The 26,755-nt window shown below is 33.3% G+C and overlaps 1 protein-coding gene across 6 annotated transcripts in view; it reads left to right on the top strand.

Moving 5' to 3' along the window:
- The window catches only part of ec (ubiquitin specific peptidase echinus), an 85,909-nt gene that overhangs the window by 50,915 nt on the left and 8,239 nt on the right, over nt 1-26,755 (top strand). For 2 of the 6 annotated variants that reach the window (XM_073083743.1, XM_073083748.1), the window contains exon 2: nt 2,511-2,603. In XM_073083743.1, coding sequence (XP_072939844.1) covers nt 2,511-2,603 — 93 coding nt within the window. Of the gene's footprint in view, nt 1-2,510; nt 2,604-20,587; nt 20,908-25,423; nt 26,499-26,755 lie in introns of those variants that run through there. The other 4 variants (XM_073083747.1, XM_073083744.1, XM_073083745.1 and 1 more) reach the window with 4 other exon arrangements.

Below are 26,755 nucleotides of genomic sequence, written 5' to 3'. Positions count from 1 at the left end.
CGCATGTAGGGTCAAAGTATTTCACTAGTTTACAACTGGATGCTATTAAGGATAAATACCTTGGAAATGTGAACGTAAATAGATGACAATGTGACTTTGTAGAGTAGAAGGTAACTTAACTAAGGCTCTTATTGAATAGTATGTTATGATTGTAATAAAACAATTATGAGAGACGTTAAAACTTATTCGCTAGAGGTGAAAGGATCCTGTGGATGACCTCAAGTAGGGCACTAATCTAATCTGGGGTTGTTGATAGATGATATTATTGGATGGCATTTGTCACATACCTATCAGATACCTATGTTTGCTACTTCTGTAATATAAAAAATAAGTGGTTTAAACAATTTAAGTGATTAAAAAAAACAAGTAGGCACCTACGTTGCTTAAGTAAACTCTATACAAGCTCTACAAAATTGTCCGGTTTTAAAATATGTTGTAGGTTGCACAGGAAGTGTGTTGGCGTTTGTGATTAAATACATAATTCCGCTGGTCACCAAATTATAGTGCTCTAGTATTTAATGTTCCTCAGGAAAACGTAACTGCTGCCTACGAAATTAATTTGGAGTAATCTGAAGTTAAACTGCAAATAAATTTAGCATAAAATTGATTAGTTATGTAATTAACCGACCTTGTTTTCAATATTTATTCTTATATTTTAGGTTGCATTTTAAGTATGTAAATAACTAAACATAATTCTAAGTTTTATGTGGATTTGTAATTTATTTTTTTTAAATAGGTAATATTTGGATCCAAATTAACAGATTTAATTACAAAATTATTTAATTTATGCCTATGCTTATTATCTAACCTTAATTTATGTGCAAATGACATTTTTCATTGATTTTTTTCACTTTCTAATATTCCAGTTACCTACAGTTAGATGATGTTTTTAAATAATATTAGGATTTTAAGTGTTCTTAAATTCAACATCTTCGTTTGCATTTTATTTGTCTTATCAAAAAGTCCACGCAAATAAAAAAAAACCTTTAACATTAAAAACGATCTCGTCATCGTTATCCATCCTTGCAGACGTGGATGTAGCAAGTTCCTTTTTCGTCGTCCCGTGTTTTTGCCACAACACATGTCGCCACACCTGACGCCGCCACGTGCACGAAACAATACCGCATAAACCTTGCCATGTGCCAACGGCTTCAAAAATTATCATTTAATACATAAAAATATCATTTGCCCCAAGAATAAGAAGTTACGATTGCAAATCAATAAATTCATTGATGTTTTCGCAAAAAGTGAATATAAATTATATAATGTTCTAACTAGACAAAAAATATAACCGTCTGTACTATAAATAGATTTATTGTACTACGTTGCGCGTAGCATAAGACCATTGTTTTGTAATTATTTATAATACATTTCGTGCTGGCAAACCTTATTCAATAAATAAATAAATAAATTGTACAATGTTTAAAAATACCATTTTTTTTTAAAACGGTATAAGTATTGAAAAACTTCATTATATTTGCAAAACAAGAAAAGCGTAAAACATATATCTCATGTTTAATCGCACATTGAATATGATTTTATGCTAATATGACAGACTAGAGTTATTCAAATGTTTTCGTAAAGGTCGTGCATATATTTGTATGTTCTTATTTTTTCGCACGTGGGCGTTCAGGTAGCATGGGAATGAATTGCCTTTTAAAAACAAAAATCTGTTATACTGAGAATGAAAAGAATGACGTAGATGCAGGGCCGGATTTAAGGGAAGGCAAGTGGGTTTACTGCCCTGGAACCTCTACAAGAGAGGGGCCCCTCACAATAAAATAAGACATAACAAAAATTTTCTGAGGTGTTGAAGTAATTTTATTTGTATGCAGTAGATTCCTAAAATACTAGACGGAAAAATATTTCTTTCAATTGGTAAAGTAATTTGAGGCCACCAGTCTTCTGTTACCCTAAAGGCTCCTTACTTCTAAATCCGGCCCTGAGCTGATGTATTTAATATAAGCTATAGACTATATATACTAAGTATTTAAACTGCGATTGAGACTCTTGCGTTCCATTGCTGGTTAGGACTCTTTCCCACAGCTACGCCCCGGAACATAGTGTTTTAAAATAATTATTCAGCTTTGTAATTTATACGATCATTATATGTTAAATAGATTTATACTACTGTAATAAATATGTAAATCGATCGTTTATCACATTGAATATTAATATGTACTCGCTATAGTGATTAAAAGCTTGTGAGAGTCAATTAGTGCGAAGTAATTTAAAATTTTGTCGTCCAATAAAATCCAAGGTGCTTTAATTGACAATATTAATTAAGATAATGTTATTAAGAAAAAACGCGTTGATGTAACATAAAATGGATATCATAAAAATTATATTTCTGTTGCAAAGTTAGTTTTACTTCGCGTGAATTAATAAATAATTGTACTTATTCACTTAATTGAATTCGATTTAGATGTCAATGGCGCAAAAAATCCAATTATAATGTCATTCAATTATCTCTAATTTCGTGTAATCACATTATTGTTTACTTGTTGCAGGTGTTGTGGCATCTCGACATATTCCGGCGCAGCTTCCGAGAGCTCACCGGCCACGCTTGTTTGGGTCCTTCGTGTATTTTTTGCGCCCTGAAGGTAAGTTTTAATTAATTCCGTATTTAACACACAGGTGGCTACGTCTATATATTTAATGGGTATTGAATTATTGAACGGTTGTTATATCCTAGCACGTACCGTAATTGTACGCGCACTTATGGAGAGCGAACACATCTGCTTAAAGTATAATTGATTATTTGCAATACTTGCAACAAAGGTGCAGTACACATCTGCTTGAAGTTAACTTGCTAAACTCAATAATTTAACTTTGATGTAAGCTCATTACACTTTTTAACTAACACCTAAACTACTTGTTAAGTTTGTTAGTCGACAGCTGCGAAGTCTGTGAAAAAATAATACTTTCCGATCGTAAAATATCACATATCATATAAATACCTATCTTTATTTCTCTTGTTTCGAATTTAAGTAAAAATTACCTCTGATTTTACATGTACAATAATTTTGAAAATAATAAATTTCTTGCCAGCTATTCCTTATGATGTTCTATCTCCGGTTAGGCAGATAATCATAAATTTATATTCTACGTCTGACTAGGTTTATCAATGATATTCACCACACAGTCTATTTTTATGTGGGTCTATAAGTATAGAAAACGCTATATCTTTTTTTAAAAGTCTTTACACAAAAACAAATAGCGACGACCCAAAGTAAATATCACGCCATTTCGAGCACAAGAATCGAAACGCAACAAAAAGAAAACGACATAGCCTCGGCCGCGACCCGGGCCCAGGCGTGACCTTTCTGAACAATGGACGCTATTCTCCGCCTAGACGCAATGAGTTTCGACTTTCAACACTTCTATCTTATTAAAAAACGAATTTTGATTTTTCAAATGTAGAACATGCAGCTTTAAGCGTCGTTTTTGTAAGTCACAATCAGACTTGGAAATAATGTAGTTTTTGGATTAGATTTCCTTTCGGATTGAGCTATATTATATTATTCACCCAAATTTGAAAATGTATTGGTGTGAATATTATGAACGTAAAACAAATTAATTAAATTAATCTTTCTTAATTTTCGTATTTCTTAATCACAAAACCTCAATTACATTTTTAAAGAACGATAAAATAATCTTCGCGGCTTGAGAAGACATTGTTGCAAAAACTCTGCTGTTATCAAGTTTTTCATGTAAGCAATTACAATGAACGTGTTTGCAGCTTAAAATAGCTACTTTATTACGCTCGAGACGAGATTCATGGGGCATTAAAGCTTAATCTACTAGCCGGGCTGGTTCTGATGTGATTTAGCTAGGTGTAAGTTTTGTTAGGTTATAAAGTTGGGATACAACTACTTTGCAACAATTCGCTACCTATGTATTATGGTATATATTTTAAACCACGACGCATGCACCACTATCTATCCTAGATAGGTTACCTGCGCATGCAAAAAAAAATATGTATAAGAAGGTTTCTCTAACTTTATACCAGGGATTTCCGCAAAATAACGCCCGATACTTTGAGGAATATTAACTTTTGTTAGGTTACTTCAAGAAATAGCTCACGAATCAAATCCCTTTGCTCTCTTTCACTCTTTTGATGTAACTATATAGCCTTCTTTCTTCACTCCTTTTATTGTGCTACATAGGTTTCCGAACACTCATCCACCCACATGAACTGATACTGTATATATTCATTGCTTTATTTTTCTGTTTGTTATTATTAATGTTAATGAGTTCGACGTCGTTTATTTTATATTTTTGTGTCGTTTGACACAACTAATAATATCAGAAATAAAATACAGACTAACATATTCGCCTTGAATGTGGAATGTGAATAGATAATAATTCGTCCTTTTGATTACATAAATTACAGTTATATTTTTACAGTTATTTTTATTTATTGACACAATTAAACTTTTGTATCGGCTATCACTGCCCACCGCAAAAATCTGGCCAATTAATCATGGTTTAATTTTAAAGTTAACTCAAGATGTCAATTAATTTCCTAATTCGGCTAGTTAAAGTTTCGAACAATTAAAGTTACGATCCGGAAGAGAGAAATTTGGACAAGAAACAATTGTACCGTAGACTTTAGAGTCACGGTCGTGGTTAGTTGACACTGCTTTATTAAATCTTGCACAAAGTGGGTACATGGGTTCAAGGTTCCTCTGCCAACAACCTCTACTTAATAAAAGATCTAAAATGGAATACAGTAGTCGTAATACGAAAGGAGATAATGGTAGATCTGTGCTTTAGGATATCTAAAGATAAATAAAACGTGATTTAAAATGAAGAAAACGCCTACAAGAAAAGAGCTGATGATCTTTAAAGAGATAAACGAATTTTCTTGAACCTTGCTAAGAATACTCTCAATGAAGGTACCTTTCATACAAAAAATATTAAATCAAAATCGGCTCATCCGCTTATGAGCTATGATGCTCAACACACATGGATACACACTTTAAACTTATAACACGATGGGTGTTGAAGCGTCAGAGTTAAATAAATTAATTTATTGCAAACTAGATATTATTTAATTATAAGACTAATTCAATGTTATTGTTTAATATTTCACATTACTGCACGTAATAAGCAAATGAGATATAATGCTATACAGCATATAAAATACAATGCAACTCTCACGTATTACAATCATCAGTTAATTATAAACTTTTACTTTGATGTGCGCTTTCTCGTAACGGTAGTTTAGTGCATATTGCGGTGTGATTCGTTGATAATCCAAATTACAGTATTTAATAGGAATATAAACAAAATTTATAGTGTTTCGTTACCTCATAAAGTGTCTTTTAATCTAAATATACAAGTAGCAGAGCATAGACTTTACTTGATGTTGCGTAGCCAACCGCGCTTGGTTATCTGCAATCAACCACAGATAAGATTGGAGCCCTATCTGAGGTTGGCTACAAATGCATTGCTGTTCCTGAGGACTACATTGGAATGCTTTGTGTGTGTCCCTCCCACATGTTAAATGTCATGTCGTCAGTACGTAGTCTTCGTCAACCACTACTGTCACACTTCTTACCACGCGTCTCTCTCAAAGTAAGAGGTTTAGGCCATAATCCACTGCCCTGGTCAAGTAAGAGTTGACTTCACACACACTTATTTTTTTACTCTCAGGCGTGTACTTTCCTCACCGTGTATTTCTTCACTGTTTAAATAAGTGATAATTAATCTAAAAACAAAATTTAAAGTCATAACTTCTAGTAATGTACAAATTGTACTAAACTTATTACTAATTCAATTACCTGTGGAACGAAGATTGAGTAACCTAGTTCTAGTAGTTCTATTGGGGGACGACTGAAGCAAGATTAGCCATGATCTAGGCACGTTCCTAGTACCGTGTGGCTCGCTACGTGCTCCCACCGCGGTACTAACTGGGGCACACAATTATGGTTGTGTTATTACACCATTTACCATTTACGACACTTTGACGGTATGCACTCATATTCCTTGTTTCATAAAGAACGTTTAGGAAATGATAATGTTAGGTTCTAATATAGTTGTCTGCTTTTTTGTGATTTTGTTGTCGCCGTGTATAGTCAGACCCATTTTTGAATTGCAACATGTTGCGTTATTGTATGAACAAAAAATAGGTATTTAAAGCGAACAGAATTCTATATACAATGTAGATATTGTATTATAGTGCGATACAAAAAACAAAAAATAATAGCCAACTATCTTTGTTGTTGCAATTGAGGAGATTCTCAAGACCACTACACGATACCAGCTCTTCAAATAATTAATTTTGTTAAATGAAAAAAAATCTACTCTCATTTAGGTAATGGACTAGTTGAAAATGTAGCTACTAGCTACCTTATTAATTTCAACTAGAAATGTTCTTAAGTACAAGGCGATGATATCTTTAACATTATCATTTTAATTGTCCCATTATTTACTATGAGTCCAAGAAATCATTATAAAATATTATAGTATGTAGCGCAGCAAATGGTTGTTTCTTTATAACAAAGTCTGCTATAAATAATATATGAATGGCGACAGAATCTTATCAAGTTTATAATTACGTTCGCTCGTGTTCTTACATTACTATTTTCTAGCATAGATTAGTAAAGATACTTCGCCGCCTTGAAATTGAATGAAGCCACAAAAGGCTTATTAGTAAGTTCTTTTTTTGAATTCTTGACAAATAAAAACATTTTTAGAGAAAATTTACGAATAAATAACTAATACTGCGTAATTTACATAATAAATAAATAATTATTTCAATTATTTTAGGGACATTTTAGCACGGAGACGTGGCAAAACTTTTTTACGCAACTATTTCAATTCTTAAAACTGGGTACATTTTCTTGTTAGGAGTGAGTAATCTTTACTAATCTATGTTTTCTAGTAAAAAGTGAGAAATACTGGTTTCGCTCGCGTAATCGGTGTAGAGTTGCGCCGACTTCAATTCCAACCGCAGAATTCAATTCTCGATATTAACTACCTAGTAACGTAATGTAATGTTCTAAATGTGTTCCTTGGTTTGTTGCAGTCTAGTTCCTAGTAATTTATGTTTTGTGTGCCTTAAGCGATTGACCTTTATGTATAAATTTCCTCTTGAGACTTTTAAGGCTCTTAAAGTGCAAAAACTTTTTTCATAAAATAAATCATTTATAGTTGTAACGAATATGCAATGTGGTTCTTATAATAAATGTTATGTTATAATTATGTTTTGGGGCTGAATGAATTTGATATCGACTTCGCCAGGACTTCGGAAAAAGCTGGACGCGAAGCCCAGCCCTTCCAGTCCACAGTTTTCTTGTGCTTTAGGTACACCACCAAAACCCGGTATGATTGTAAAGGCCGCCAGGGCCAACAGTAAATATACATTCTAAAAAGGAGTTCGTTTCATTCCCTGAGTCGATTTATGATGACCAAGAAAAGTGCTGTAATCCAATAATTCAGTGCAGTACCTACAGTTGACTTCCGTACGTAGTGCAGTTGTTCAGTTCTGTAAAGTTAATCATGTGTTTGATTCTATTAAATAACAACTTTCTTTAAAAAAAATATTCTTTTTTAAAAAATCCGTAAAGCCATTTGGGCTGCAATGCGTGTAAGGTATACGTACAGAATTAATACACACATACCCTCCACAGTCCAGTAAAAAGTCCTTAGTGATAAAAGTATTAATTTAGTTAAGCAATAACATACTCGTAAATAGGTTACAGTAATTCAGACAGGAATCCGCGAGTTACGACGTAACTTCCCGCTGTAATTGGTAGCTTGTATGAGAGCTATAAACTTTATTTAATAGCAACACTTTTACATAACGATGCGTGTAACGTTATTTCTTTGTTTGTGAACTAGCGATTGTGGGCATCGATTGGTTAGAGATATTGGTTAGAGATAGATACATGGGCCCAAATCACGCGAGTGTGGCGCGATGATCGAATCATAGCTACATTGTTAATGTGAGTACATTAACAATCGATATTTAGGGTTGACTAATATATTGTTGGAGGTGGTAGATATTCTTAACATGTAACATTTAAAATTAAAAAATTAAAAATAAATAAATTTTGTGACGTGATTTTAAAATAACAGGCACCTTTTACGAAGACTGCGCGAAAGGATAGAACAAACATGGTTAAAACAATTAAAACAATAAAAAAAAAATCTCGCATAAATTTATACTAACTAATCATAAGTATCTGATAAATAGGTCGTTTCCTCATTTGATGCGAACATTTTATCGCTACGCAGCCAGGCACTTGACAATATTCAGTAAGTACTATCTTATTACGAAAATATTACTTAGAAAAACGTTACGCAGAATAGTCACATAATTTCACACAAAATTTGACAGGATTAATTTTCTATACTCGAATAAACCCTCGCTACGTAACTCACAAGAAACAGCTTCTAACTTTAAATGTAACAGAAACCAGTATTATAAAGGTTTAGACAATCGCACCTCGGCCATCCCGAAACCAAAACGACCACAGTAACCCTCTGGATACGGTACATAGCTATAGCACGCGCAGCTGCAGGACCGGTTCGGCTTCTCGCTTACACCAGGTTCTGCCCTGTCATGCACTTAACTCTATACGTAATGGCTGTGTCTATGGTTTACGTTTTGAATTTAAACGGCCCGCTTTTCGAATTTGTTTGGAGTGCTGTTGGTTGAATTTTTATCATGTTTTAGTAAGTGTACGTTGCATTTGAAGAAATACTTTTATTTAAGTTTACTGTTAAACTAAACTGAAAAAAATTATTAATATAGGAAAAACAGCGGTGTCTATATGTACCAATTACGGCTACGCTACAAATAAAAAAAAGAAATGTTTTATTTATAATCTATGAGCGCAAAGATTTATGTTACATATAATTTCTTTCACGTAAAGATTTGATACCTTTTCATTGTTTGAAATATATTAAGCCAATTTTTTATTCATAATTTTTGATGACTGTTATGAAATGTAATTATAAATACTTTTCAATATGAGAAACCACCTGCTGTTGTAGACCAGATAATGAAAATTAATCAACACTGGACCATGACTAAGCCATTATATTTATTCTTGTAGTTAGTACATCTTTTGATTTAGGAAATGTATATACGGCCAGTTTCAGCTTTGAATAGGTAAGTGCAAAAAAAGAGGAGAAATTATATTTAAAAGTTACTTTCAATCCAAAAAATATCCGTTGTGACTGGCTGGAGGGCATCGGAGAAGTGAAAAAAAATATGTACATACAACTGAACAAAAAACAATCCTGACTATCGAAGAGCATATCTGATGATCCAGGCTCAGAATGTTGCTGCAATTGCAGAGTTTCCTCTATTTCATTTGTAACAAAAAAAAAGTTATCCAATCAGGCATGAAGGCATGTATTCGATTTTAAAAATAAATTATCAAGAGTCTTACGTGCATTCCACCACCTAAAAATAAACATACAATAAATGATTAACGCATTTTCTGGAATGATTCATTGTGTCAACAATACAACACTATCAATGAGATTCTGTGGTCTTTTGTAAAAGTGTTTTAAATTATCGATAATGTAATAATTAAATACTTATTTTTTATGTATATAAAATTCTCGTGTCACAATGTTAGTTACCGTACTCCTCCGAAACGGCTTTACCGATTTTCACAAAATTTTATGTGCATATTCAGTAGGTCTGTTAATCAGCTACTATCTATTTTTCATACCCCTAAGTGATAAGGGTTGTTCACCCTTAACATTTTTTATTTATTTGGCAACACAACGTTTGCCGGGTCAGCTAGTTCTTTTATGTAAAATTTTATAAATACGAAAATTGCTAAAACAACTTGTAATTTATTATTTTGAGTTACGTTACTCGCAATGCTTATCTCATTACGTTCACGTCATTGCGTTAGGTATCCATTATAATCACTACTTCATGTTTTGAAAACTTGGCTGACAGACTGCCGCGTGTCTAGATAACTTAAAACATGGAAATAAACTTCTGTTTATTAACGCAGTGACGTCACATCGCTTATTTTATTATTTAAACAAAATCTATCATACACATTACATGTACTTTTTTCCTAACAATGTGTGTATTACCCTATTATACAATTGTATTGGACATCGTATTGAATAGCGCTAAAAGTATAGATAAAGAAGTGCAGTACAGCACCGTACTTTGCATTGTTATCGCAAAAAATGACCGTTTACCTGCTTTATGAACCCAGCATCCTGTGTATTGAATCACGGGACAACAATGGAGTAGGTTTGTTTGAATTCGACGTCTTTCTTGAAATTGCCCATTTGTTGACGTTGTCTAGAAGTTTTCACATGGGCATGTTTTATGTTTTATTACGTTTTTTTTAATGTAATACAGTATACATACAAAGTTTTTGTACATTAAACAAATAAAATCAATTACCTACCTTAATCAAATATACATTTAATCAAAGATAATTGATTTTATAATCAAGGCAAATAAAATATCTATAAAACTCAATTTAATGTTGAGTTTTATAGATATTTTATTATGGTGAATTATTAAGCAGATTTCAGAATGGCAAAACAAGTGACAATTAATTTTAATTTATCAATCCCTTGCAATAGGCAGAATAAAGAAAACATCAATTATAATTTTAAACCAGGAAATAAAACACTAGCGATTTGAACTAGATCATAATGTTGTATGACAAAGAGAGAGCTTTTAGAGTACCCACTTTACTCCCACGGCATTAGTTATCAAGGCTCCACCCACCGATCGGACAATTAACTTGGCGACGAGCATCTATGATTAACTGCTTGCTACTCGAATATAAAGTAGTTGGTAGCAAAGCTTAACCTTCTGGAAAAGGTTTTAACGTAACTATGGTAAAAAACCTACCAGTTACTTTCGCTGGGAATAAATTCAAGGGATTTAAGACGTTTGTTCGTTTTTTACAGTAAAGTATTAGTGGGAATCCATATGGGTATACTATGGATACACACAAATAACTTCGTACCACCAATAAACTTTTGTGTTTGGTCAGGTTTGGCATATTAGGAGAGTCAAATATTCGGGTAATAGTCTTTTAGTCGATTTATTATACGTACCTATATTAGCTTACTGATGCTCTTGTGTTAACTGTTACCTCCCATATACACCGATAAAGTACTAACAAAATTCTGATACTTCTAAAAACAGAAATATAACCTAACCTTTATATAGAAACCTCATTCATTTGGATCTCAGTCATATGTTTGTAGTATTATAGTCATACATTGGCAAAGTAGTCAGCTCAAAGCTAGTAATATAAGAAACGTTAATCTGTTTTGAATGACGTGACATTGGCATTTGAAGACAACAACAAAAAGCTTTTGTACCTACTATTGATATCTTATGCATATAACTAGTCTTGCCCGCAGCTTCGCCCGCTTTAAAAAAATAGTATGACATACATATAAGTAACTGATTTTTTTCTTTATTGGAATGACAGTGGCGCCACCTGTCGAAAATTGGTCGTACCAACTCAGAAACCTGCGTGAGGTCATGCACAACAACTTTGCTAAAGATCAACACATGATCAAATGCATAGTTTACGATTCTAAAAAGGTCATACGCACAAACATTCGTTTTTATGCATATAGATTTAACAGCTATTATTCTTAGTTACCTAGTCATATAGTTAGTAGTTATATTATTCTTAGTTAGTTAGTTACTGTTGTTGCATATTGTCAGATGAGATCATAGTTATTAATACGTGTTTATAAATCAAATCTTTACGCAATATCTGTTAAGTTCGCGGTTCCCGGCTATTAATCATAAACAGCTTTAAAGTTAATGAAATATATATAAAGAATTTGATATCTATAATGCTAACCAAAATGTTTGTTATGCCCTTGATGACAATGGTAATGTTGTCTAGTGGTCAGGACTTGGCTGCTCAATCGGGGTTCTGTCAAAAAACAGGTGCCTCTCTGAAATGTAGAATTTTATATGCTTATATTAAAAATAAATTATCACTAACTTACAACCTCACCCTTGGGTCAGCTGCAATCCCTATATTACAAGAGGTGGATGGTCAGGTTTCCGGCAGTAGCTGGGTCCGCAACCTTCTCTCCCTGCAGCGAAGGTGGACAGCTTAGGGAACCGGCAACGGTGACCAAAGCTATCCCTCCCTTCCAGCCCATAGTCTTCTTGTCCCGGCTGAGCCTGAGGCTCGCCTCCTAAACCCAGTGAAGCTGTACATGTCGCTAGGGCCAACAGTAACTACACAAATCGAAAAAAAACTAACTTACACACAACCAGAGACATTTTTGAAAAGAATACCCTCAAATGCGAGGGAAGTCATCCAAGACGCACTTGGTCAGCGCGATGGACTTCTTTCTTTCCTCCCTCCTCTCTATGAGAGAAGACCCGTGCCCAGCAATGGGATGGTATTCAGTTGTCGTCGATGTAGTGTCTTTTAAGCTTTAAGGTCTAGTAAAAAAAATAAACCTCACAATATACAGCTACTTATTGTAGAATATTAATTACAGTTTACGCAGACTAAAATAAAATTTAACTTTACATAAATTTTCCGTTTCTTTTGCACGAGTAAACATTTTATACGTTATTTTCCAGGAATATAATAGCAGCGGTATAAATTATGTCGTATGGAATTTACTGTAGGTACTTGCTCAATTGCCAAGAATCCACGTTGTTTATTCAATACCAGTATCTTAAGAATAAGGAAGTACTTGAATGAAATGTGAGTGGGTCGGATAAATACATAATATACTGACCATTTTTAAAACAGGACAAGTTTGTTTTGTACGCAATTTTGGATAAAAATTCGAAATAAGTAAATGGAACATTCTTTTGGCGGCGTAGCATGTTTTCGCGCCTCCAATAAGGAATTAGTCGAGGAAAAAATGGTCGCTGAGATTAAATTCTTAAAATAATCTCTTAAATGTGAATCTCTGCAATTTGACGCCAAAAAATGTCCTCTTAATTGCAATATTAATTTTCCTTAAAAGAGGACATTTTCACGTTCCTGATTTCTTCGGGACACCAGGACAAAGAAGCTGAAAACATGACAGTCCTGTTCAAGCCATGACGTTTGGACACATTAATAACACAGCCTTATACATCGTGCAGTTTGTTGCTACAATACCCATTCGCATACAAATAATTTAAGTTATAAAATGGTATTTTCTCGAGGGAAGACAGCTTCGGTGCTACGACCGGTCGTGGACTTGAGAGCGACGCGTCGGCGCCTACCGCCCCCGCTCACTTAACCTTAACTTACTAATCTTACTATCCATATATTATAATATCGATTACAAATAATCACGTAATAAATTTCACATGCTATGTTTTTTATCTTTGGAAGTAGTTTTAAACATACTTCGAGTAGTTGCAGAATATATAGGTAGGTACAATGACGTGACTAAGTCAATCATACTCGTATATTGTCTTCCAACTCAAACTTGTATGCAACATTTTAAATCAATCGGCTGAGGTTAACCGGTTTAAATATGGAAAAATAAAACATTTTGTACAAATAAAAATAAACTTTCAGAAAACTAAAACTGTTAGTATGTACTAGCACTTATATTACACTATCAGAGGTGTTTTTTTTTTTAATTTTTACCTCAATTCTGCACGACCCATACATTTTATAATAGCTACAGATTAAGGTAGTATCGCGTAATTATAGATAATTGCTACAAAAATAGGGGAACAAATACTTCATTAGTAATTAAGCTGCAATCGCTACTTCATCGGAGGTTCAGACATGCTGTAGGCGGCGCGTGGGCAGATTTTTACGTTATAATCTGTGATTTACTGTAACTGGTTTTATTTTCATATACTGTAATCGAATATGGTTGTTAACCGCAAGTGCCAGGACGGGGAGCGTGCGTCGCTTCATGTGGTATCGGTATTGGGACGTGTCATATCGCGTGCTTAAAGGTAAAAGGGCCTATAGCTAAGGGTTAATAGGGATTTATGCTGAAAGGGCACATAAAAAAATTTTTTTTTGCCATTCGGTTTGAAATCATCTGAAACGTAAAAAATTTTTAGTTCGGTTTGAAATTATCTGAAACGTAAAAAAATTTTAGTTCGGTTTGAAATTATCTGAAACGTAAAAATTTTTTACGTTTCAGAAAAAAAAAAAAAATATGTGCCCTTTCAGCATAAATCCCTATTAACCCTTAGCTATAGGCCCTTTTACCTTTAAGCACGCGATATTAGTTGTAAGTCGATTGAGTAGACTCGTATGTATCTCGCGAGTACTCGTATGTATAGTTCTTATTAGTGATCGAAGTATGTATATATTAAACATACATGTTTCGTTAACAGTGGGCTTCAAAAAATCATCTATCTTAAACTGACATATATGTCAGTAGAATCTAGACATAGATGGTCGTTATTAATGCTTGTATACAGAATAGCAACATAAGAACTATATAACATAACATATCTTGTTCTTCTGTATGTCCGTTCTAGTTTATTTTTATTAATTGTAGTACATTTATATTTAAAAAAAATTAAAAGTACAATATTAATTATTTTTTTCGTCCAAAATTCAGTTCATTTCTCATTCAGTTCAGTTTACTACAGAAAGGAATGAAAATATATTAAGGACAGACGGACTGCGTAAGTTTTTGGGCTTTATAGTACGCTATAAATCTACAGTACGCTTAATGTACGCAAAATGAGTATTTTACAAGTAATACCTCAATAGAATTGATACGTAACTTCATACACAATGTTTGCAACCTTTTTTCGTGAATGTAGTAAAATTTAATGTTCAGCCATGCTGCGCTTCATGTGCACTGTGCATGATGCATGAGACCTTACAGCGTGGCGCAGTCACGTCGATCATTCCGACCGCCATTGCCGACTTACACACGCATATGTTGAAGGTTACTGTGGTTTGTGCATGTCGGGACCAATTTACGCATATGCTGCTGCGGATTCTTTTGTCTTACAAAATTATAATGTAGTCTTTGTTGACAGAATAACATGCTGTATATAAAAAAACTTAATTATTTTCAATTACTTTTATTTATTATATATTCTATTCACGGGACTTGTACATTATTTAGTTTCACTATTTTATTACAAATAAATAATTAATATCTTTACGATAAGTTTTAACTATAAATATCCAACGAAATAAAATGTATTTAAAAACATTTTTAGTTCAAATAGTAGATAAAAAACACTATATATTACGATATTAATATACGATAATTACGATAAAGTCGATTCATCAGAATGCTATATTATCAAGTTTTTAATTGGTATAAACGTGGCTTTATAATAAATGTAACATAACTAGTTGAACGGCATTGTACAAATACCTAAATATATGTATGCAAGAATAAATACCACATGGTTTTTGCAATTCTATTGCAACAATATTAACTTGTGTATTATAAAACTGGTTCTGCAGTATTTTTCCAAGTTTTAACATAGGTAACTCATGCGGATTTTTTTACCTATTGAAAAAAATAAGCTTTGATCGTATCTTCTTAGAAAACCCTTTCATTTAATATCTATATCATGAAGTAGATAAAAATGATTGGTCTGCCATCTTGTGGACTGTACCATATTGAATTTAGAATGACGTCACTAAGCTAATCATTAATTGTCTTTTCCTATATCTTATTTATCTATTTCCAAAATAAATAATAAAAAAATATGTAAATATTGCAATTGTTGTTGTCGTTTTACATTTAATATTTTTTTAGAATTTTGTTCATTCACATTAGGAATGTGCTTATATACCTATTATGAAAATTATATGAATAAACTTTTCATATTGTTTCAATGCAATAAGAAAATCTTATCTATTATCGTGTATACCTAATGTAATAACTGAATATAAACCGTGGGGAACAATAGCTATTTCTAATGCACTTCAACCTTCAACCTACAGTGATTGGACGCTAGTTTTACCAGACTTAACGATTAGAAATTGTAGGATTGTTACATTGATTTAAAGACAAATTAATCAATTTATATTTTATTGATTAAATTGCTGTGTCAACAAACGTGAACAAAGAATAATGATATAATTTGTTTGTCCTAATTTATTTTTTATACAAATATATTTATGAAAGCTTATTTACTTCGTTGTATCAAAATATGTTTTACTAGCATACCAAATTAAAATAGTCTAAGCTCGAATTATTAATAAAAAATAAATATTACAGATAGATGACACTCATATTGAATTAGGTAGAGATGTTTTGTTACGGTAACTCAAAAAAGTTACAATTCCTTCAGAACATATTAGACATATGGGAACGTCCCGCACATACCAAAGTCTGGCAACATAACAACCGTACACAAGTCAAGAATGCGAAATTGTTAACCATTATCTCAGGCTGGTGTTATCGGCTGTAATTACAATCTGTCTCGGAGGATTATTTCGTAATCCTAAGACCTACATATTATAGGCAGTCCGAGATACAATGAATCGCTGATTCTTCTCGGTACTGCAATATTTCATTGCGTATGGATCGTATCATATTTTTATGTAAGCGAAACTATTTAATCACACATTTTTACAACGTAATCGAAACTAAACACGTGAATTATTTTTACAAAATCATAATCGAATCTCAAATGTTATATGCATGTGAAGGTGAGAGTTTTAATAAATATCTCACGTTATAAAAGTTGTAAATACGTTATTCTACTACTCTATGCGCGGACTATCTATGCTTCTTCAATATTTAAAGGGAATTGTGTCAAATAATTACCTCTACTTCCCGACTGTGGAGTCTGACGCACTGGGAGAAAAATATATTTTTTGTTAAGAATTTGAGATGTGTGAATCTACAAGTATCTATCGTATGAATCTGTTCCATACGAGTACATCATTATCATCTTCCGAATATAGTGCAAATGTGATCTAAAAAAAGCACTTGTTCGATCTTACAACAAACAGCTAGAAATTAACACCGTACAAATACGAGTTATTGCTTACGTGTATTCGATAAAGAAAGTTTTGTTTATGGTCTCCCATACCACCTTAGACGGGCTCTTATGTAATTCTGTTAGTTTGGAAATTTTACTTTTCGATTACGTTTTACTTCCGCTCTCTCAAATCATTAATTGAAGATTAGTATTTTTTAAATAAACAACCATGAATTACAAAGTAGCCAAATACTGAGGAAAAATAATTAACAAAATCCAATATAATAACAAAACTATAAATCTCATCGTTCAAAAAACTTATTGTATTTGATAAATACTGACAAATTTAGTATATTTAATCTATATTTAATTATTAATTTATGTTTTATTTTTATATTTAATTTGATATGGTTAAATTAATTTATTCTCTTTTTTATATTATTTTAATTATTATAATGTTTTTGTTGTATTTATTATTATAACAAGTCTTGAAAATAATTTAATTAAACATTATTTTCAAATGATAAATGATACTCGTAAACTTAATCGCTACATATTATTGTACATTGCTCAATGTAGTACAGTTAGACGTAAAGTTGTAATTATACTGATAATTTCGTTGCAAATGGTAATCTTTTTTAGCTCTATTTGCTGTCGTGGGTCAGTGGGTGAAATGAGCAAGTGTATGGAAATTAGGCCGTTGACACACATGTTCGAGTCACCAATTGAGGCGGCGAGAGTGACAGAATGTGAAGGTGTGCCCGATGATCACTTTTCTCATAATTATTCTCATTTTTACTGATATTAAAAAAGTTCTGATATACTATGAAGATAAGATTTTATGGTAATTTGAAAAAGAACAGATTTACAATTTTCAATTTTTGATCTTAGTAGACAAGACATCGATAGTTCATGGTTAAATGCAATATTAGAATTGGCAAATAAATATTGCTTTAAGTGATGTATACAAAATAGTAGTGTATTACAAAATGGCTAGCCATTCTGAAAAAAGACCACACGATCGGATGTAAACGTGTCACTCGAAAAGTCTTTCATTAACTACCCATTTCTAATTTTAACATTAACAAATTCACATTAAACAAATTCTAAACGTATAGCTAGTTCTATGGTAAGCATTAGAAATGATCAGTTAAGTATGTGTCACTTTACTCTATTTTTCTTGACTATTTCCAAGTAGTTAGCTATTGTCAAGGCCTTTATTGCCGTGTGAACGTCTGCTTCGTTTATAGTTTGAACTAATCGCATTCTGGTACAAAAGCCATTGATTTTTATTCTACAAAAGCTTAAAATTTGAATGAACATCTTGATGCTGAGTGTTTTTCAAACGATCTGTACATAAATAAGGTTTTCTATATTTTTGTATTCAGAGAATAAGACCACGTTATCTTTGGCTATAATTAGATATATGCTTCAATTATCATTATTTATATGAGTCGTTATTTGACATTACACAATTATGTACCTATATTTTATTAATAGCAACGTAATTTAGGTGTTCTTACTACTTTAGTTCTCTTAGTTAATAATAAGACTTCAGAAGGTAGCGCACAATTGTTGGTCTGTCTCTACATTTGCTACACTTGCAAAAAATCATAGACATGTTATTTATCAAAGCCAACTTAAATATAAACTTAAGCAAATGTAAATCAATATTACATCGCGGTAAAATACTAGCCCATAACTCATATTACCTTAATTTACATGAGAAGCAAACGTTAAACTTCTGACATTTAAGTGATTGCGGTAAAGTACGTCAATATGAAGTAACTTGAAGTTATGAAGATGTTTCAATAGGGTAAATGTGGCTTCAAATTAAAATTATATTGCCTCTTATTGAAATACGAAAATGGACCTACTGAAGTGAAGTTTAGAGTATATTTATGTGACTAATAATTATATTGTCATTAAATTCACTTATAATTATGCATCTTCTTAGTTCTTATCGATTGTTGTGATAAATTAAAATACACGCTGTATTTGTAAAAGTATTTTGAAGTAAACTGCACAGTGTATATAGATTTTTAGTAAGATTGGAGTAACACACGAGCTTGTAGTAACCATACTGTCAACTATCGTTGAAGTAGGTAACAGAATACCACCAGTGCTTCTTTTCTCATGGATGCATAGTGATGATAAATGAATTAATCAAGAACTATTTGTGTTTCTACGAACCTATCCATTTACAGTTGTCACCAATAAGCACAGCCAATCGCGAATACCTACTAGGCCTTCTTTAGGCATGCCTCGTCCAGCAGTTAATTATTCGAGAAACTTATATAAACTTTTATATTAGAGAAAATAAACTTTTGTATGAGAAACTTATAAAGTAAATAAAATGAAATTAAAAATAAGTAATGACAATACAAAAAGTAACAATAACTTACCTATTTGGCTAGCACGTTATTATTTCCACTCTATCTGATAAAAAATTGTATAGAATTGATTGATTTTTGTGAAGAATTACTGATGTCGTATTTGTTTTACGAAAATGAAACAATTTTAACGAATTATTTAAACGCTTTGTGAGATGGATTATTTGAGATGTTAAGGCATTTTATTCGTCTATTTGTAAATTAATCTGAATGGGAAGTAAGGTCATAGTGGCTTAAATCACGTATAAAGGGCTAACTTATCTTTGGCGGAAACATTAGGAAAGCAGAACCGTTATCGTTAAAAAATATATTGTATGATGAAATGCATGTGCGTAGTGATAAGGTAGCGTCGTATTACGCTATCAGTATTATATGTGTTTGAGTACCTATACGTGGCTTCTGAGAAGAGCATCGTTACACAAACCGTTGCCGGTACGCGACATCTTGCATTTGAGATGGATACATTTCGCAAGAATACTTTTTAGAATTTTAAATTTAATCAGAATAAATAATTTACTAATAGGTTAGTAGGCTGTTTTAAGTGTTATTGAAACACTAAATTTAATTGATTTTGAGAAAGAGAAAATTATGGAAAATTTATATAACTAAATTAAGCGTTTTAAAGTTTACTTGACAATTTTACAAAATTACATACATTTACCTTTGCTATGTTTTCATACTACACGTTATTTATCAATCTCTAACATAAACATTGGAAAGTGGCCAGGCGACCTCTTTCGCAAAATCTGTATTCTGCTCAAATCTATACAACCTACTCTTTTTGAAAATCTAGATCTAGGTTTACTACAACGGTTCTCTACCACGACGTACACATTCGAATTAATGGTTGCTCTTTTGCATCCAAATCTAAATTAGCATAAACAAAAAAGAATAGGTAATAGTATCTTAATTAAATTTGTATCTGTGATCTAACGTTAACGTTCGCGCGGTCGATGATCTGATAGACACAAAATGGGTAATTAACTAAGCTCACCCAACTAATCACCTTAATAGAGTTTCGAACTCTCTAATAGTTTAGATACATCGCTATAAGCACCCTATCTAGTAATATTTTGGCTAGACGCTTACATAGAAGAAAACTAAAGGAGAGAAGGGTATTTAAAAATAATTAAGCTCCTTGGTGCTTACAAAGACCTCATCTCAGCCATATCAAGTACAAGATACGTAACCGGACTCCCGCTAAAGCCTCTCTTGCGTCTCGCTCGCTCTCGCGGCACAGCGAACTAGGCGCCAGAGCCTCCGTCACTTATCTTTGTCATGCACACGAGCGTCTGTGCCCTGTCACTGTGCGCTTGCGTACACGCCGCTTCTCGACCGCCGCGGGCAGACGTATAGATCTATATCGTGATAAATTAAAACTAAAAATATACAGCTATACACGCATAGTACACTACCGTGCTACGTTGGTATACGCTAAGTGTGCCCGCGCAAAGTAATACCGATTTCGAGTGTTTACGCGATATTTCGCAAGTTTATCGCGAGTGACTTGTGGCATTATACCCGTAAGTGTAAGTGATGGAGTGTCAAAGTTCATTATCATTTTCATTAGTGTTATAACCGAGTGAACGGTATTGTGACAGTGTATTTATTGGAAGTGATTTCCAGTGGCTAGCCGTTAGCCTTGTAAGTGCAACTCCGAGAGCTGCGCGCCGAATGTACTTCTTATAGCCCGTAGCGTTAATTTATTTAAATGTGTCTGCGACAACTCATTATTGCAATAGATAAATGTAGCCGCCTTCATGGCCAAATTCCTCTGCCACTATAACTACGACGTAATATGAAAATTCATGAACTTTTTTTGCGTCTTGTTTTGCTAAAAATAGCGAATGACTTCGGCTATACTACCCGTTTTATAGGTAACGACGACTATACTAGGTTTAGTATAGTATTGTGCGTATGCGTGAAATTTCATGATTAGATTGTATGGTTGTTTTATACACGATCCATATGGAACACAAATGATTTTTGGCCATATAAATATAAATACATAAAACTATAACGAAATATATACGTAGTCACACGATCATTCTAACAAAAATATTTTAGAAGCAAACTACAAAGGCAGTCTGAATCGACCAGGCAAACATATTGCTTTATATATACTGAATAGTTACGTATATTATCGTTGACCAGAGCGTAAGTGCATATGTAAACTATCAAGTTGCGTGTGTATTTCGAAATGTTTTCTATCATTGGGCGCACTCATAATTACTGTTTAAGTGTTACTTATCGATTCTTCGAACAGTTGTTGTAATGTCACTAATTACATGTCATTATTCGGGGCCCATTGTTCGCCCACTTCGCGTGACATATTTGTGCACTTGCGTCGTATATGTACAGCTGTAGAACATTTGCCAAACAATCGTCCCACAACTTTGTCATAAAATGCTCCATTTGTCCTCGTCGTTTGCAAATTCGTCCCACGGAGAATCTTAGATTGTCTAGATTATGATCATGTTTACAGCTGCAAATATAACAGCATAATGCCAAAGTTAACTTCAACATTAAAATCTAATAAGTTTCTAGCAATATCTACCAATAAATATGTGTTAGGATGAATGCGCTGATTACTTTTTACCTAGTAGGCTACTATTTTCGTCGCATTTAAGTACGTGTTCCTTCTTATAAATTAATGCTACTAATTATGCAAATATACCTAAATGAAATTCAAATACGTACTTCTTGCAGAGAGAAAAAGACAACAACAATGATCTCTGTCTTAAAATTGTTATTTTCACTTATTGCGTTTTGGAGGTACGAAGCTAGCCTGCCAATAGCAAAGCTCCTTTCAAAAATCCTATTGTACGTTATAGAATCAATGCAGTTATTTATCGCCGAAATCTGATAAAAAATAAACTTAAAACACTTAAAATATTTAAGTATCTGCCGCTTGCTTACACCATTACTGGTATAATAGTATACTTGTTTGGCAACTCCGATTCAAACATTTAACTCTCCTTGGCTCAAATGTCAATACTAACTGTCTGCTAGTTTCCCCTTATCTTGCACAATAGTATTGCCAGTTTCTCTTGTGATTGAATTAGACGTTGTGAGTAGAACAAATTGATTGTGACTACAATTCACCGTACAATCAATTGAAACATACACGCGAGCTTATCAAACTCGTTCTAAATTAACCTTCTGGACGTGAAGAAAAATATTATCTTCATGTATAATATCTATAATAGTGTTAATGTTCTCTTTCACAGAAGTATCAATGAGTTAAATTAAGGAGTTATCAATTCTTTATAGTAAAAAATTGTTTTCTAAAACTATGTCGCTTAAGATAAATTTATTATGAAAGCAAGTACTGTAGAGTCGCTCCACGTTTCTCCGCAATTGTTTATTTATAATTTCATAATACTGATGAATGAATGATGAATGAAAAATGAATGAGTGAAATTTTAACATGAAAATTGATAGGTATATTTTGGATACGGTTAAAGGTTTCGCATGCAACTCAGACTTATCTTTAACACAAAAGCATTCTAACCAAAAACAATAGCGCTTCGATATGACGCAAGTGCTTTACTAAAATCCTTCTTTAGCTATCTTTCCCATCTTATCGGGTACAATGAAAAGCCTTCGCAAGAGGTAAGCATCGTGAGTGATATATGCGCAAGCGCCGCCGCTCCGCCTCTTGAATAACCCTTGTTCTAAGAACCGATGACGAAATTTTTACAAGGCCTAAAGGAAAGGTAACGTACGGAATTTTCCTCATCCGGTTCAACGGTAGATTTTGCTACTTTTTACCAATGTATAAGAAAAAAAAATAAGTAAAAGTAATTATGAACTTGACATGATCAATAAGCATGGAGTGCGTTAGCAAATTTCGGCAATGCATAATATTACTAAAATAATATCATACCGACTATTATACGTATTCATAATATTTAAAATGTTTTTTTCATTATGATTAAAAAAGGTTCTATAAATTATCTCATTCTAAAGAACTTTAAGCACTGCATTGTCTTTGTCAAATTTAATTTCGTAGATAAAAGAATTAGCTTTCGTGCCTACAAAGCATTAAACAAAATAGCTCCATTAAATAGCTCAACCATACTAAGGTAGGTATAGGTATTCTGTAAGAGTTTTCTAGTAAGAAAACTGTGACACTGCACCGATGAATGGAAGACGACAACAAAAACAGAAACAATGTTCCTGTAAAGAAAATTAGTACATAGTAAAGAAAGTTCATTAAAGTCTTAATTGGATGGAAAGTTATTTTCAATTTTGTAACCGATTAGAGTTTCTCACACTCCGTTATACATGGAGTACTGAGACTGTAACTGGATCGTAGTGTGAGAAATGTCTCACGGATATGGACACTGCTTGAATAAATTGTTGAATCGCATTATTAATACCAGATACTCGACGTTAGGAAAACTTGACTCGTAAAAGATACGCGATCAATCGCTATTTTTAGATCAGGGCTCTGGATGGGTTGAAGTATCGGTTTACTTGTACTTAAAATAGACTTAGAGGCTAGACATAACTTAAGACAAAAGACTATGTAATTATTATCATGTTGTGTTATCTATGTCTCCGAAAAAAGTCGTGAACGTTTACAATATTAGACATTTTTCGAGAATCGTATCGGGGTCGTATATTTCCAATTTTACTAGGGCACTAAATTCAAGACTTGTCAGGTACTTATGACTCTAGGATACGATGCTGACACTTGTATTAGACTATTTATAGGCTAAAGCCAGTGATCCTCAACATTTTTGATCATATCAATCTTACTCGCCGCATTTTTAAATTCCACGACACTTAGTTGAGAATCACTGCTCAGGGAAGAAATATAATATAGATCAAAGCAATAAATTCGATTATACGGTATAATGATGGTTGCTTCACTAATAAAATTCATCGCCATTAAAACCTCATCTAATTATCTTGTTGCAAATAAGATACAAATGAGACTACCTAAAGAGGGCATGCCGAATAAAAGTTAAAAGTTGTGGGCGCTGTTTTTATGTATTCCTTAAGTGGCAAGCTTTATTAGTCACGATAGTTACATAGTTCTGAGAAATGTTATGTGTTAACTTATGAGCTCATTATGTTAAACTTGTGTGAGCATTTAACATTGAAACGTTAGGATTGTAGACCAAAGTTGTTATTGCTAAAACTATACAACTATTTGGCCCTCTTGAGCCCTCAAAATAATTTGAATAGTTGATTACTTTCATTTATTTAAAGCATTGATTAATGCATTGTAACTACCGATATAAATAACAAACGTTAAAAAATATAAGTTCATATTTATCTCAACCTTTTGATAATGATTATTTGTCACATTTTGATCCCGAGGCCTCGTCATCTTCTAAATCTCAAAACTCACCAAGTACCATAATTATAAACTCCAAGCGATCTATATCATCTCATCAGACTTATAATACTATCAAATGTAACTCATTAGCATCTCTACTTTGGAATCTATGCAACGTGTAACAATGTTTGTTTCAACACCCTAATCGAAGTTGGGAGAAGGAAGCTGACCACATACTTTACGACTTCGACATACTTACATTCTGACTCATATAGAAAGTGTGTGTATGAAAAATACGTAATGACAAGGGTCACATTTTTATGGGGTGTTATTTTATTTTGGGTCCACGTCGAGTTTGACGTGCGAGAGTAATTTGTTTATGCATCCCTTTACATTCCTGTGATGATTCATTGGGATACCCTTTTCTCATAGAATAATTCTGGTTACAACGTAGAGTATGACGTCATAAAGAATGTTTTTTTTTTTATATTTGTAACTGTTTTCTAAGTATCATAAATATTTGGTAACGAAATTAAAATTAGTGAGGAAACAAAAATAATATTTTTTGTAGTGGACTTGTTACAGGATTTTTATTACAAACAGAATAAAAAAGTTGGTACACCTACGTCATGTAAAAGTAAATACATTTATACATTATTTTTATTAAATTACAGTAATTGAAAGTAATTTACTTTCATATTATTTTAATAGAAAATAGTTTATGCAAAATAAACATGTAAAATAAAAGCGCGCAGAGAGCTTTGTAAAAACTTTCGACGCTAAGCTAATATATCCGTAAGTTGCTAAAAGTTTTGAACTAATTTTCAAAAATTAACACTACCGTGCAACGTTGAATGCACGTGTTCCATTGTACCTTTTGTATGTTAAACTACAAATCCACCAAGCCCGTGGATTTCGAGTTTAACTTATCACTATTGAAATATAAACAAAGCATCGTGTCGCTGAGGTGAAAAGAGAGGCGTTTATATCCGGGCCCCCTTGTTAGAAAGAGATGGAACTGAACTTACTAAACCCACGTGAGTTACGTTAACAATAGACTACAAAAAATAGTACCTACCTGGAAGGTAGAGGCGCTCGGCTTTCCCGCCCCCGCACGCTGCCTTCAGTCTTAAGTCAGTCTACTTGAAAGCCTGCTCTGAGACGAGCGCACGCCGCGAAAGCTCTATTCATTTACGTAATTTTAAAAACTTTATTAGGAGTGATAATCGTGTCGTTGACTCTACAGTGTTTTACCTTAGACAGTGATGTAATGCGGCAGTTGTTTAATAACTTTTAATTATTGAAACACCTGCCTAACGCGAGGGGTCTACCTGATCGTTCGCAACTGGTGTCTTCCCGCCGAAACTTTTAGTTTTTTTTGTGCACACATGACACAAAATAGACGCGGCTTATCTAATAAAACGCGAATTGGCCGAACATAGCTGAGCGTAGCTAACTTGGACGGGCGAGTGGAATTCTAATGAAAAGTTTCTCAATCGTACGTGGTTAGTTTACTTATTGCCATATACGAAGTTGTTCGCGGACACTGATTGTGATATGTATATTTAGCGCGCAGCCATTGTCTTCGATCACGACCGGCATGTATGTGGAATCAAAATGAGGATTCAGGGCGAATTCATTTAATTCGCTGAGCTAATCGTGTAATCAGTGCGAGCTATGCGGACTAGCCGGTGAAATGATAAAGTTTCGGTACAAGCGTAAGGAGGCGAGCGATGGAGCCAACAAAACTGGGACGGCGATACAGAAGCAGAAGATCGAGGGTCTTAGGGACCGGGAGTTGCTGCCTCCTAAGGATATGATGCTGGTGGGCTCGCTGGCCGGCGTCCGGCACAACACCCTGCCGCGCTCCCGCCCGCCCTCGGCCGCACGTCGAGAATCGCCAGAGAATTTGTTGGGCCAAACTACTCTATCACTATTCAGAGTAAGTTTAAGTGTAATGTGCCTGTATATAGTACTATTTGCAACTATACTTTAAGCTGATTGCGAATCTTTTGTAATTTGAAGACAGCTCAACCGTTTGTGCGGATATTCGCGTTAAACTGCTGACTAATTCTGTGGTCGGTAAAATTTGATTACTTAAGAACACTTGAAGGTTTAATAATACACATTAGACACCAATAGTGAGCAATGCGTTTAATGTATTGAAATGAATACTTACTAAAGTTTGTTTAATTATTT

The sequence above is a fragment of the Epargyreus clarus genome, unplaced genomic scaffold, assembly GCF_041222505.1.
Source record: "Epargyreus clarus isolate Ecla_fem2 unplaced genomic scaffold, WU_Ecla_fem_2.2 ptg000019l, whole genome shotgun sequence".
Lineage (NCBI taxonomy): Eukaryota > Metazoa > Arthropoda > Insecta > Lepidoptera > Hesperiidae > Epargyreus > Epargyreus clarus.
The sequence above is the reverse complement of the archived record's forward strand: the minus strand, read 5'-3'. Positions and strand labels throughout refer to the sequence as shown.